The 12126-nt window shown below is 40.1% G+C and overlaps 1 protein-coding gene across 1 annotated transcript in view; it reads right to left on the minus strand.

Moving 5' to 3' along the window:
- Positions 1-7319: 7319 nt before the first annotated feature.
- Positions 7320-12126, minus strand: part of CDCP1 (CUB domain containing protein 1) — a 131780-nt gene continuing 126973 nt past the window's right edge. The window contains exon 9 of the mRNA XM_030203594.1: positions 7320-11261. Coding sequence (XP_030059454.1) covers positions 10826-11261 — 436 coding nt within the window. The 3' untranslated portion in view covers positions 7320-10825. The remainder of the gene's footprint in view (positions 11262-12126) is intronic.

Below are 12126 nucleotides of genomic sequence, written 5' to 3' on the forward strand. Positions count from 1 at the left end.
AATAGACTGTAACATAGAGGAACTAAGACCCTAAGGTGTATATAAATAACTAGGCATACAGAAAGAAACAGCAATCCAACGTAAATTATTGAGGTGCTGATTCAGAAAGCTACCACAGGCCTAACCACATGGTTACTGAGGGTTGAACACAGGTTGTACATGCCAAGCAATGCAGAGAGGGATTGAGCACAGGTGTTAACCCACATGGAGTACATGGTTGCACATTGCTTTAAAATGAATATAAATATAAATGAGGTCATTGAGTATTCTGTGGCAATACAGAGAGGTAAACAGGGGCTTTTGACATAGGATTAATAATGAGAACGTGGAGAGGGTTTCATGCTGGGTTTTGAGATTTCACTGCCAGTGTTGTCTCCTTTTGTATTTTTCAAGGCTCATATTTAGGCACCGATGTGTGCTGGCACTTGTGTTTTATTCTGAACATTTGCATACCACAAAATGTTTCTGCATATGTGTATGGCACATCCCCCCCCCCCCCCCCCCCCCCCCCCAATTTGTGGCATGTTTTCTGTGCATAAACGGTACATTGTGTGGAGACAGATGATCCTCTAGTACCAAAACATGCAATCAGAGACTATGGCAATGTGGTAGCCTTAATTAATTAAAAAAAAAAATCTAAGTGCCCCTTGATAAGTTGCCTATATACGATATAACTCATCCTATGATTTCCAGAAGGAAGCTGTCCTTGGCAAAATGCAAGTATTTAGGAAAGTGCTAGCAGTAAATATGAGAAACTGAGATCATACCCAATGCACCATAGCTTAGGAGTGAGACATTGCCCCCAAGAGATGATACAGTGGGGGAAATAAGTATTTGATCCCTTGCTGATTTTGTAAGTTTGCCCACTGACAAAGACATGAGCAGCCCATAATTGAAGGGTAGGTTATTGGTAACAGTGAGAGATAGCACATCACAAATTAAATCCGGAAAATCACATTGTGGAAAGTATATGAATTTATTTGCATTCTGCAGAGGGAAATAAGTATTTGATCCCTCTGGCAAACAAGACCTAATACTTGGTGGCAAAACCCTTGTTGGCAAGCACAGCGGTCATACGTCTTCTGTAGTTGATGATGAGGTTTGCACACATGTCAGGAGGAATTTTGGTCCACTCCTCTTTGCAGATCATCTCTAAATCATTAAGAGTTCTGGGCTGTCGCTTGGCAACTCGCAGCTTCAGCTCCCTCCATAAGTTTTCAATGGGATTAAGGTCTGGTGACTGGCTAGGCCACTCCATGACCCTAATGTGCTTCTTCCTGAGCCACTCCTTTGTTGCCTTGGCTGTATGTTTTGGGTCATTGTCGTGCTGGAAGACCCAGCCACGACCCATTTTTAAGGCCCTGGCGGAGGGAAGGAGGTTGTCACTCAGAATTGTACGGTACATGGCCCCATCCATTCTCCCATTGATGCGGTGAAGTAGTCCTGTGCCCTTAGCAGAGAAACACCCCCAAAACATAACATTTCCACCTCCATGCTTGACAGTGGGGACGGTGTTCTTTGGGTCATAGGCAGCATTTCTCTTCCTCCAAACACGGCGAGTTGAGTTCATGCCAAAGAGCTCAATTTTTGTCTCATCTGACCACAGCACCTTCTCCCAATCACTCTCGGCATCATCCAGGTGTTCACTGGCAAACTTCAGACGGGCCGTCACATGTGCCTTCCGGAGCAGGGGGACCTTGCGGGCACTGCAGGATTGCAATCCGTTATGTCGTAATGTGTTACCAATGGTTTTCGTGGTGACAGTGGTCCCAGCTGCCTTGAGATCATTGACAAGTTCCCCCCTTGTAGTTGTAGGCTGATTTCTAACCTTCCTCATGATCAAGGATACCCCACGAGGTGAGATTTTGCGTGGAGCCCCAGATCTTTGTCGATTGACAGTCATTTTGTACTTCTTCCATTTTCTTACTATGGCACCAACAGTTGTCTCCTTCTTGCCCAGCGTCTTACTGATGGTTTTGTAGCCCATTCCAGCCTTGTGCAGGTGTATGATCTTGTCCCTGACATCCTTAGACAGCTCCTTGCTCTTGGCCATTTTGTAGAGGTTAGAGTCTGACTGATTCACTGAGTCTGTGGACAGGTGTCTTTCATACAGGTGACCATTGCCGACAGCTGTCTGTCATGCAGGTAACGAGTTGATTTGGAGCATCTACCTGGTCTGTAGGGGCCAGATCTCTTACTGGTTGGTGGGGGATCAAATACTTATTTCCCTCTGCAGAATGCAAATAAATTCATATACTTTCCACAATGTGATTTTCCGGATTTAATTTGTGATGTGCTATCTCTCACTGTTACCAATAACCTACCCTTCAATTATGGGCTGCTCATGTCTTTGTCAGTGGGCAAACTTACAAAATCAGCAAGGGATCAAATACTTATTTCCCCCACTGTATATGTTTGGTTTTGCTCATTCTTCATGTATTAGGACATGGTATAAGCAAATGCAATGAAACTTCACAGGAACCATCCTCTCATCCAGGGGAGGTCAATGACGATTTAGGGAATAAAGAACAGATGTTACCCCTCTCCTTCGACTGCTCACTGGCTTCTAATTACCTATCATATTTTATAAAAGTCTTCTCCTGTTCTTTAAAATCAGGTCCGCTGGCCTTCCAGCTTTTCTGGCCAGTTTATTGATACCCTACTGGGTTTAATTCTCATTGCAGCTCCTTGTGACTCTGGGTAAGTCACTTAGGGGATCTTTTACAAAGGCAGGCCAGCGTTTTTAACATGCGCTAATGATAGTGTGTGCTAAATGGTAGAGACGCCCATAGGACTATGTGGGCATCTCTAGCACTTAGCGCACACTAAAAACGCTAGTGCACCTTTGTAAAAGGACCCCTTAACTCTCCATTACCCCAGGTACAAAATAAGTAACTGAGTATAATATGTAAACTGCGTTGATTGTAACCAGAGAAAGGTGGTATACCAAGTCCCACCCCCTTTCCCTTCATTGTTCTCAGCAAAACCTGTTGGCTATTCTCTCCTTCAGGCAACTAACTCATGTAGCCACACATCACTGCATTTTCTCAGTCACTGGTCTTTCCTTCTGGAATGTGCTTCCCTCTCTCACCTATGTGACCTTGATTCTTCACAAACCTTTAAATCTCAATTTAAAAGTGCACTTCATTGCTGATGCCTTTTCCTAGCTATAAGATGGTTTTCCCTTGGTGGGACATGTTGGACACAACTACTGACTCCCTCCCTCTGTCTCACTGTCTTCTTGTTCCTTTCCTGTCATAAGTACATAAGTATTGCCATACTGGGACAAACCAAAGGTCCATCAAGCCCAGCATCCTGTTTCCAACAGTGGCCAATCCAGGTCACAAAAACCTGGCAAGGTCCCCAAAATAGTACAAAACATTTTATGCTGCTTATCCCAGAAATAGTGCATTTTCCCCAAGTCCAATTTAATAATGATCTATGGACTTTTCCTTTAGGAGGCCATCCAACCCTTTTTAAAACTCTGCTAAGCTAACCGCCTTTACCACATTTTCTGGCATCGAATTCCAGAGCTGAATTACACGTTCAGTGAAGAAAAAGTTTCTCCGATTTGTTTTAAATTTACTACTTTGTAGCTTCATTGAGGAGTGGAGGAGTGGCCTAGTGGTTAGGGTGGTGGACATTGGTCCTGGGGAACTAAGGAACTGAGTCTGATTCCCACTTCAGGCACAGGCAGCTCCTTGTGACTCTGGGCAAGTCATTTAACCCTCCATTGCCCCATGTAAGCCACATTGAGCCTGCCATGAGTCGGAAAGCACGGGGTACAAATGTAACAAAAACTGCATGCCCCCTAGTCCTAGTATTTTTGGAAAATGTAAACAGACGCTTCTCTTCTACCTGTTCAACTCCACTCATTATTTTATAGACCTCTTTCATATCTCCCCTCAGCTGCCTTTTCTCCAAGCTGAAGAGCCCTAGCCGCTTTAGCCTTTCCTCATAGGGAAGTCGACCCATCCCCTTTATCATTTTTGTCGCCCTTCTCTGCACCTTTTCTAATTCCACTATATCTTTTTTGAGATGAGGCAACCAGAATTGAACACAATATTCGAGGTGCAGTCGCACCATGGAGCGAAACAAAGGCATTATAACGTCCTCATTTTTGTTTTCCATTCCTTTCCTAATAAGGAATGGAAAACAAAACATTATAGTTCCTTATATCATGCCCCTCCTCTTTCTATTCTCTCTGCTTCTTCTTTCCTACCTATGCTCCCTCTGCTGCAATTGTCTCTCCTGCTCTTTTTTTTATTTTTTAGTATTGCAAACACAAAGTATTCTCATCTAATTTATCGTCTTCCTGTTGTTCATGGAAGAGCCCTGCCGGTCTCACTACTCTTTTGGTTAGTATGGTAAACCACTTAAGAGTGGAATAAGTAAACACAAATCAATTGTTTACTCTTTCAAAAGGTGAAAAGACTAGGGGACATGCCAAGAACTGCATGGTAAAAATACTTTTAAAGCAAATAGAAAACATATTTTTTCACTCAGTGCATTGTTAAGCTCTGGAACTTGTTGCCAGAGAATGTGGTAAAATAATTAATGTAGCTGTGTTTAAAAAAAAGTTTGAAGAAATTCATTGAGGTTAGCCCATAATCTGTCATTAAGGGAGACCATGAGAAAGCCACTGTTTATCCGTCAGTGTATGTAGCATGGAATCTTTCTACTTTTGGGATTCTGCCGGGTATTTGTGACCTCAATTGGCCATTGATAGAAACAGGAGAGTGCTAGATAGACCGTTGGTCTCACAAAGTATAGCAACACCTAGGTTCTTATTTTATGAAGGCTAATGAGAAAAACCTGAAACAGATTGTATGAAACACCCTAAATTAAAATGTAACTGCCTCACTCATTGATTCAAAAGACTCACTAAGCAAGGAAATCACCTTGTATAATAATAACCTCTCTCGTGTAGTTTTAGCTTTCACATATATAAATTTTAGAACCTCAGAACATCAGCGCACCTTAGGGCCCTTTTACTAAGCTGCATTGAAACATGGGCTGCGCTGGTGTAGACGCATGTATTGGATGCGCGCAGGTCCATTTTCAGCGCACCTGCAAGAAAGACCTTTTTTGGGGGGCTGAAAATAGATGTGCAGCAAAATAAAAATTGGTGCGTGTCTATTTTGGGCCTGAGACCTTACCGTCACCCATTGACTTAGCAGTAAGGCCTCAAGTGTTAACCGGGCAGTAATGGTCTATGCACATAGAATGATGATTACCACCCGGTTTCCGCCACACGCCAGAAAATAAAAATTGTTTTCTGGCTCAACTCAGTGGACACAAAAAACGAAATTAGCACCCAGGCTACACGGTAGCCGGGTGCTAACTCCAAATTGACATGCTTTGGGCACATAGGCGCCTATGTGGCTTAGTAAAAGGCCCCCATGTCATTAACATCATCAGTTCAGTCCTTAATCAGTGTTGGATTGGCACAATTGGCTTTATGTAAGACGTTTTGGAGTTCAATGGTGATTTTTTTTTTTTTAACTATACAGATTCATTGCACGGCTAGGGAGGCTTCTATGACTCCAGACTTTGCAGATCATCCACTTTGAAGAAAACAAGTTATACACCTCTGACTGAATGACTCAGATTTGGGGGGGGGGGGGGGGGGGGGAGATACATTTATGACTTAAGTTTGGTACAGAATGGCACAAAGGAATTACATTTTGAGTTTTATATAGTAGTTGAATTAAAACAATAAGAATCCTTATTTAATGTTTACTATAGAATTTGGCAAAATGTCTATTCCTTTTACCATCAAAAGCTTCTTAGCATCCAGTTAAAGTCCATTAAACATCCTTTTCACACAGATATGAATCATTCACTGCTACTTCAATTTTCTGTTCAACATTTCTCTACATATGAGAAAATTTATAAGCAATTTTGATGGATTTTTAAGTGACCTCAGTGATGCTCACCGCCCTCCACCCTTACAGGATTCACGTGGCGATATCACAAGCATCAGCCTCTTCACAGGTTCACTTTTCAAACATTACTTCAAATACAAATAAATTCTTTCAATAATTATTGATTTATTTATCTTTTCAAGACTCTATTTAGTCGGACCCAGGGGTTCTACTGTCCGACATGTTTCGCTCTACAAGCGAGCTGCCTCAAGGACACACCCCCTGCGATCCGACTAAATAGAGTCTTGAAAAGATAAATCAATAATTATTGAAAGAATTTATTTGTATTTGAAGTAATGTTTGAAAAGTGAACCTGTGAAGAGGCTGATGCTTGTGATATCGCCACGTAAATCCTGTAAGGGTGGAGGGCGGTGAGCATCAAAATTGCTTATAAATTTTCTCATATGTAGAGAAATGTTGAACAGAAAATTGAAGTAGCAGTGAATGATTCATATCTGTGTGAAAAGGATGTTTAATGGACTTTAACTGGATGCTAAGAAGCTTTTGATGTTATACTATTTTGGATCCAGTATAAATATTCCTTTTTTTAGACATTGATATTTTTTTTAGAGAATAATGATTCTGTACTCCTTTGTACAGAAAATCTACAGAACATAAATTTTATTTTTTAGGTTTTCAAGGTTGTTATCCAAAACCTATAAAATTAGACTAATCAGACAGCGTTTTGTTTTTTTGCATACAACATATATGTATGGATCTTCAGGATGTTAAAACGCAGAGTTGAGTATTGCTCATGAAATTTTTCCAGTGGAGATATCCATACAAGTGTATAAAACAAGCACAGCTTTGGCCTTTACAAGTAACGTTCATGCTGGAAAATGAGCAAACCACTTGTATTTTCAGTTTCTAGGTTATCACACTAAATAAATTCCTTCATTAAACAGCATTGGTCAGTATTATCAGGGCATGAAATACTTACTTTAGATAGCTTACAAGAGGAGACAAAACTTAAGAAATTTAAGAAATGAAGTCATCCTTATCTCCTAAGGTGAAGCAATTAGATATTTAAGGACACTTTCAGTGAGACATGGGTGGTTGGTATGTGATAGTGTGCTCTTGTTTCTTGGTATGTGTGGGACACACCCTGTACATGGTGCATACAGGGCTGACCCAACTAATAGATGGACTAGGTGTCCACATAAGGTGACACAGTTTGGGGGGTGTCATCAATGTGGCAGTCAGCATGCCTAGAGAAGACTCATAGGTTTATTCCTTTATAAAAATAGACACAGATGGATTTTTTGATTATTCACAAAACCCTTGCTGGTGCACGTTTGACACTGCTGTACAGATATCAAAGACAAACACATCCACTATTTCATGCCATTGTGCTGGGAATGGATCTCACAAAAGTTTATAAGATCTAAAATGTAATAAGGGCCATATTTTACAGAGATCATATGGAAAACAAATACAAAGAATGAATGACAGTGACAATAAACTAATAGCAGTCAAACAGCCATTTAACTTCCTTATCTTTTATTCCAGCAAAAAACAGTAATTTAAATAAACATTATTTAAAAGCCTCATCCTACAGAGCCATATGTTTGCAAGCTACAGTGACACATGTGGTGCAGAGAAAAAGACATTTACAATTACAAAAAGCCCAAACACGTAAGCTAATTCAGTTTTAAGTACTCTTGTAGGATGATGTCCATGCTGAGTGCTAGAATGTATTACACACTCTACCACACAATTTTTGTAAAAAAAAACAAAAAAAAAACAAAAACAAACCCCAACACATATATGGGGTGTATGTATATAAATATATACCCATACATACATACAATATTTGAAAACTGAAAATCACCATACCTTTTTATTAAAAAAAATTTAAAAAATGAGCAAGTATATAATAAATAACTTATTCGGAAAGAACGCGGTTCATAAAAATTATACACTTACATCTAGTCAGTATTTTCCAACAAGGCAAGCCAGATGTTCATTTTCAGTACCAAAGTAAATGCAGCAACAAAATCACAGGACCCCACAAACGAATATATGGCTTCAAAATCCAAATTTGTTCGTAGCTTGAATGCTATTTGGTTATTACTATTTGCTGTCTTCCTATTTTGGCTTAGTGCTGGCTTTTTGATTTTTTCCAGTTCAAGTCAGTGCTCAATTCTATGCCATTGCTCCTGTGATACATTCTTGAATCCAGACCTAGCTTTTGGGGCGTGATGTATCAGATATAATAGGACTTTATAACTAGGAAGGTAATTCTTTAAGGGTGTGTCTATTTTTAAGCACCAACAATGCACCTCTTTGAAGTCTATTCTATGCCTATATGGTCAAATATATGCTACAAAGTTGGTGGAAATGATAGCGCCTAGACTGACAAAGAATGCATGTCGATGACAGTATTTTATAAATGTGCAAATGTGCACACTGCCCACATTCCACCCATTTGAACATCCACCTGTACAGTAGGCTCATAAGCACATTTTTACAGAATATCCTTTAGGTGGAAAACAATTTAGGTGCGTATGTGGACACAAATCACTCCTAAATAGCTAGATTTATCAGCATTTTCACACATTTTTTTCTGCGTTAATCTATGTGGCTTCTTACAGAATTACTCCCTGTATGGCTGCATAGGATAAATCAGAAGCAGTCACTCCAAAAGATGTCACACCCATATGAGCATGATATTAACTGGGCCATAGGAATTCATGTCTGATTTTTACTATCTGGAAATTTTAAAAACTTAATAGTCATTCCATTGGAGTAGATACTGTCCTCAACATCTTTGGTTCCTTATCTGCATATGGGATTTTTGGGTGCACTCTAAGGGTAATACCTGCTGGCCACAAAAAGCACACCATGGCTGAACCTTCGAGGTCTCTCTTGCAGCCCCCTGTAAGCCCTGGGATTTTACAGTGCCCCATGTTCCATCAGGGGAGATGACATAAAGCAATGCATGCCCTGGACCAGAGAAGATAAAAATGAATGGACATGATCTAAACAAGACAATAAAACAATTTGGCCCTTATATTTCTACTGTCTAACTGAAGGACTGTGGATATATTATTGTTTGTTTTGTTTTCTTTGAGGGTGCCCACTTGAATGCAAACATTTATACTACTGGTTCCCAAACTGTGGGCTGGGACCCCAAATGGAGGCACATCACCAGTGGATGGGCTCACAGAAACAGGGCTCCTTTTCTCTCTGTGGATCTCCACTGTAACCGGTGCCCAGTAAGGGTAGTCAGCATGGGGTCTGTGAGTCAGTGGATGTTCTCAGGCCCTGACCCTCCTCCTGGGTCAGCTTCTCGTTAAGACTGGTACTGGGGTCTGTGAGTGCACATAGAAACAGACGATCCTGTGCAGACTGCTGCTACCGCTGCTGTTTTGTGGTCTTTTTAAAGTGGAAGGAGTGAAGGGGTCATGTGGATTTTTAAGATGGGGTCATGTTCAATCAAGATCTGGAACCTAGACCCTTCATGTTTGCTTGCACTGTTCTGGTCTCAACACTCTGCTGACCTCTCATTACAAAAAATACCAAAGGAGAAGAAAAAGAGGTCTCACATTTCTAATTCTAGGACTCCTCCTCTGCCTAGTTTGTAAAGTGTGATGTTTATCTGAGGGGGGTTAGACTTGTGAATGATATCAACAACATGAAAATGACATGTTTTGTTCACACTTTTAAAAAAATAGAAATAAAATTGCAATGTATTTTCTTTTGCCAATAAAGTGCTTCTAAAATTCAAAATAACTAATAATCCAATTATTTTCAAACATTTCCAAGTGAGGCTTAATGAAATACTCTACCCATTCACTCACCAAATTCTTATGTGATTTCTCTTACTAAAAGTACACTGCCGTCAGAACTTAGAAAATGACCAATGCATGTGAAACCGTAATCTGAATCAGCTTTTATTTTTTTCTTTAACAATGAAAAGGCTCTAGTCAATATCTAGCAGCCTTAAATAAGTTATTTTTTTCTTTCCTGGAGCAATCTAAGAGAAAAAGATCATAGAATATCAGCATTTTGTAATCTTCCCCTCTTAACCATGTTTTCTCTTCATGGAGTATACAGAATGCTCAGTAGAAAATAACACAATTTTATTACTGATGAATATCTGGTGACCTTGGCACAACAGTAAGACCAAATATAAGAAAAAAAATAAAAGCTGATATTTACAAAGATTTTAAAGTGACATGAAATATTTGTGGTATTATTATGCAAAATGTATACAGGCAATTTATTTTATACATGAAAAGCTTAGGACACAAACCCTCAAGACCTGTGACATTCTCGACACACACCATGGCCCTTAGGCTCATCATAAAGCATTTCTATCTCTGGTCCACATCAGTTTCACAGTCTATGCTAAGGGGTCCCTACTTAAATATACATATAATTTTATTTACAGTAATCCTTCCCAACTGCATCTTTATGCCATCCTTGGAAACCACATACTTGAACAATCAATATCACTACAAGCTGAGCAATCTGAAATGAACTTCCTTAATATCTTCATCCCTGAGCTTTAAGGGACGCGGGAGTCAACCATGACAAGAAGAATAAAACCCAAGTGACTGCCTGGTGAAAAGATATGAAGCGAGAACATAGTCAAAAGTTTAAGGTATTGCTTGAGAACTGACTTTACCTTTAATAAAACCTGAATTGTCTAGCAAAAACTCCATATTTGCTGTCCATTTGTAGATGGATAGAAAAATATTTATAAGATCTGCACAATGCCATCAATGTATCCTGGGAATTGTGCTCAATTTTGTGGTTTCTGTTAAAGAAAAAAAAAACATAGAAAAACCTGACTTCCCCCCTCCTACCTTTCATTTCTGGAACAGGCAAGATTACGGAGACAGAGTGTATGTAGTCACATCTATGCCAAACATGGTAAAAGCAGCACAAAGTTATCCTTTGGATGAGTCTGTTATGTCTTCCTGGTTGTGATGTTCCAGCAAGTGGATACCTGAATCTCCACTGCTTATTGGTTCTTCTGGTTTTCGTTGTGCAAAGGTGTACAGCTCATTGTCTCTCATTGATGAAGAAAGAGGATCCACAAAGTTCTCCTCCTTCATCCTCTGTAACAGGAAGCTGGGAGATGGTACGGGTGGAGCATTTTCCATGTGACCCTGGAACGGCTGGTACACACCAATCGCTGGGGTCATTACTCCATTAGAAGACTCATCCAGCAAGTGACCGTAGACCATGTTATCATCAATGACTGCGTAGATGTGCGACTCATTCTTATGCCTTCCCTTGTTAAACACAACCTTTTGACCAGGCATTTGTGTATTGATGTTGGCATTATACACACCTATCATGGCGTTCTTGTTTTCCTTCTTCCTGCAAGCAAAGTAAAGACAGCTGTGACATAAATAAAAGGACATTTCAAAATCATTTACTGTATATTTGCTCATTAAAGCAGATTTAGACTTTCGTCACAAAACAGCCTAGGAAACTTACAGCCTTGTACAGTGGTTCCCAAACCTGGTCCTGGAGGCACCCCAGCCACCCAAGTTTTCAGTATATCCACAATGAATATTCATGAGAGGTATTTGCATGCAGTGGAGGCAGTGAATGCAAATCTCTCTCATGAATATTCATTGTGGTTATCCTGAAAACCTGACTGGCTGGGGTGCCTCCAGGACCAGGTTTGGGAATCACTGTACTACCGCTTTTCCTTTCAGGTCCCTCTTCCTACTATTCCTGCTTGCTGGCCCTCTCTTACCATTCCACCTCCACTTATTAGGAACTTGCTCCCATTACTCATCTCTTATACTTCATGTCACTGATCCTCTTCACCTCCCCTCGACCTTCCTCTTTTTAACCTCCCCCTTTCCTATTCCTCTGTTCCTAATGCCCAGGTTTCCTCCTTTCCTAGCGGCTGCCTCCCAGCTCTTCCATCACCTGGCCCATCTTTCTCCTGTCTTGAACTTCCAGACAGCATAAAATTATGACTTCAGGGAGCTTAGGAGATGGGAAGGGGAAGAGTTATTTTATGCACTTCCAATGAGAAAATATGCCAAAATATCCCTTCCTAAATATGACAATGCTTGAAACAGAAGTAGAACAATGCTATGTGTCATTTATTTAAAATTAAAATCCATTTATAAATGCATTCTGAGTCAACCCCATAATTTAAAATGATTAAAAACAAAACCTTCCAAATATCACATAGTTTTTTAGTTTTTTTTTTACATTTGTATCC

The sequence above is a fragment of the Microcaecilia unicolor genome, chromosome 1 (assembly GCF_901765095.1).
Source record: "Microcaecilia unicolor chromosome 1, aMicUni1.1, whole genome shotgun sequence".
Lineage (NCBI taxonomy): Eukaryota > Metazoa > Chordata > Amphibia > Gymnophiona > Siphonopidae > Microcaecilia > Microcaecilia unicolor.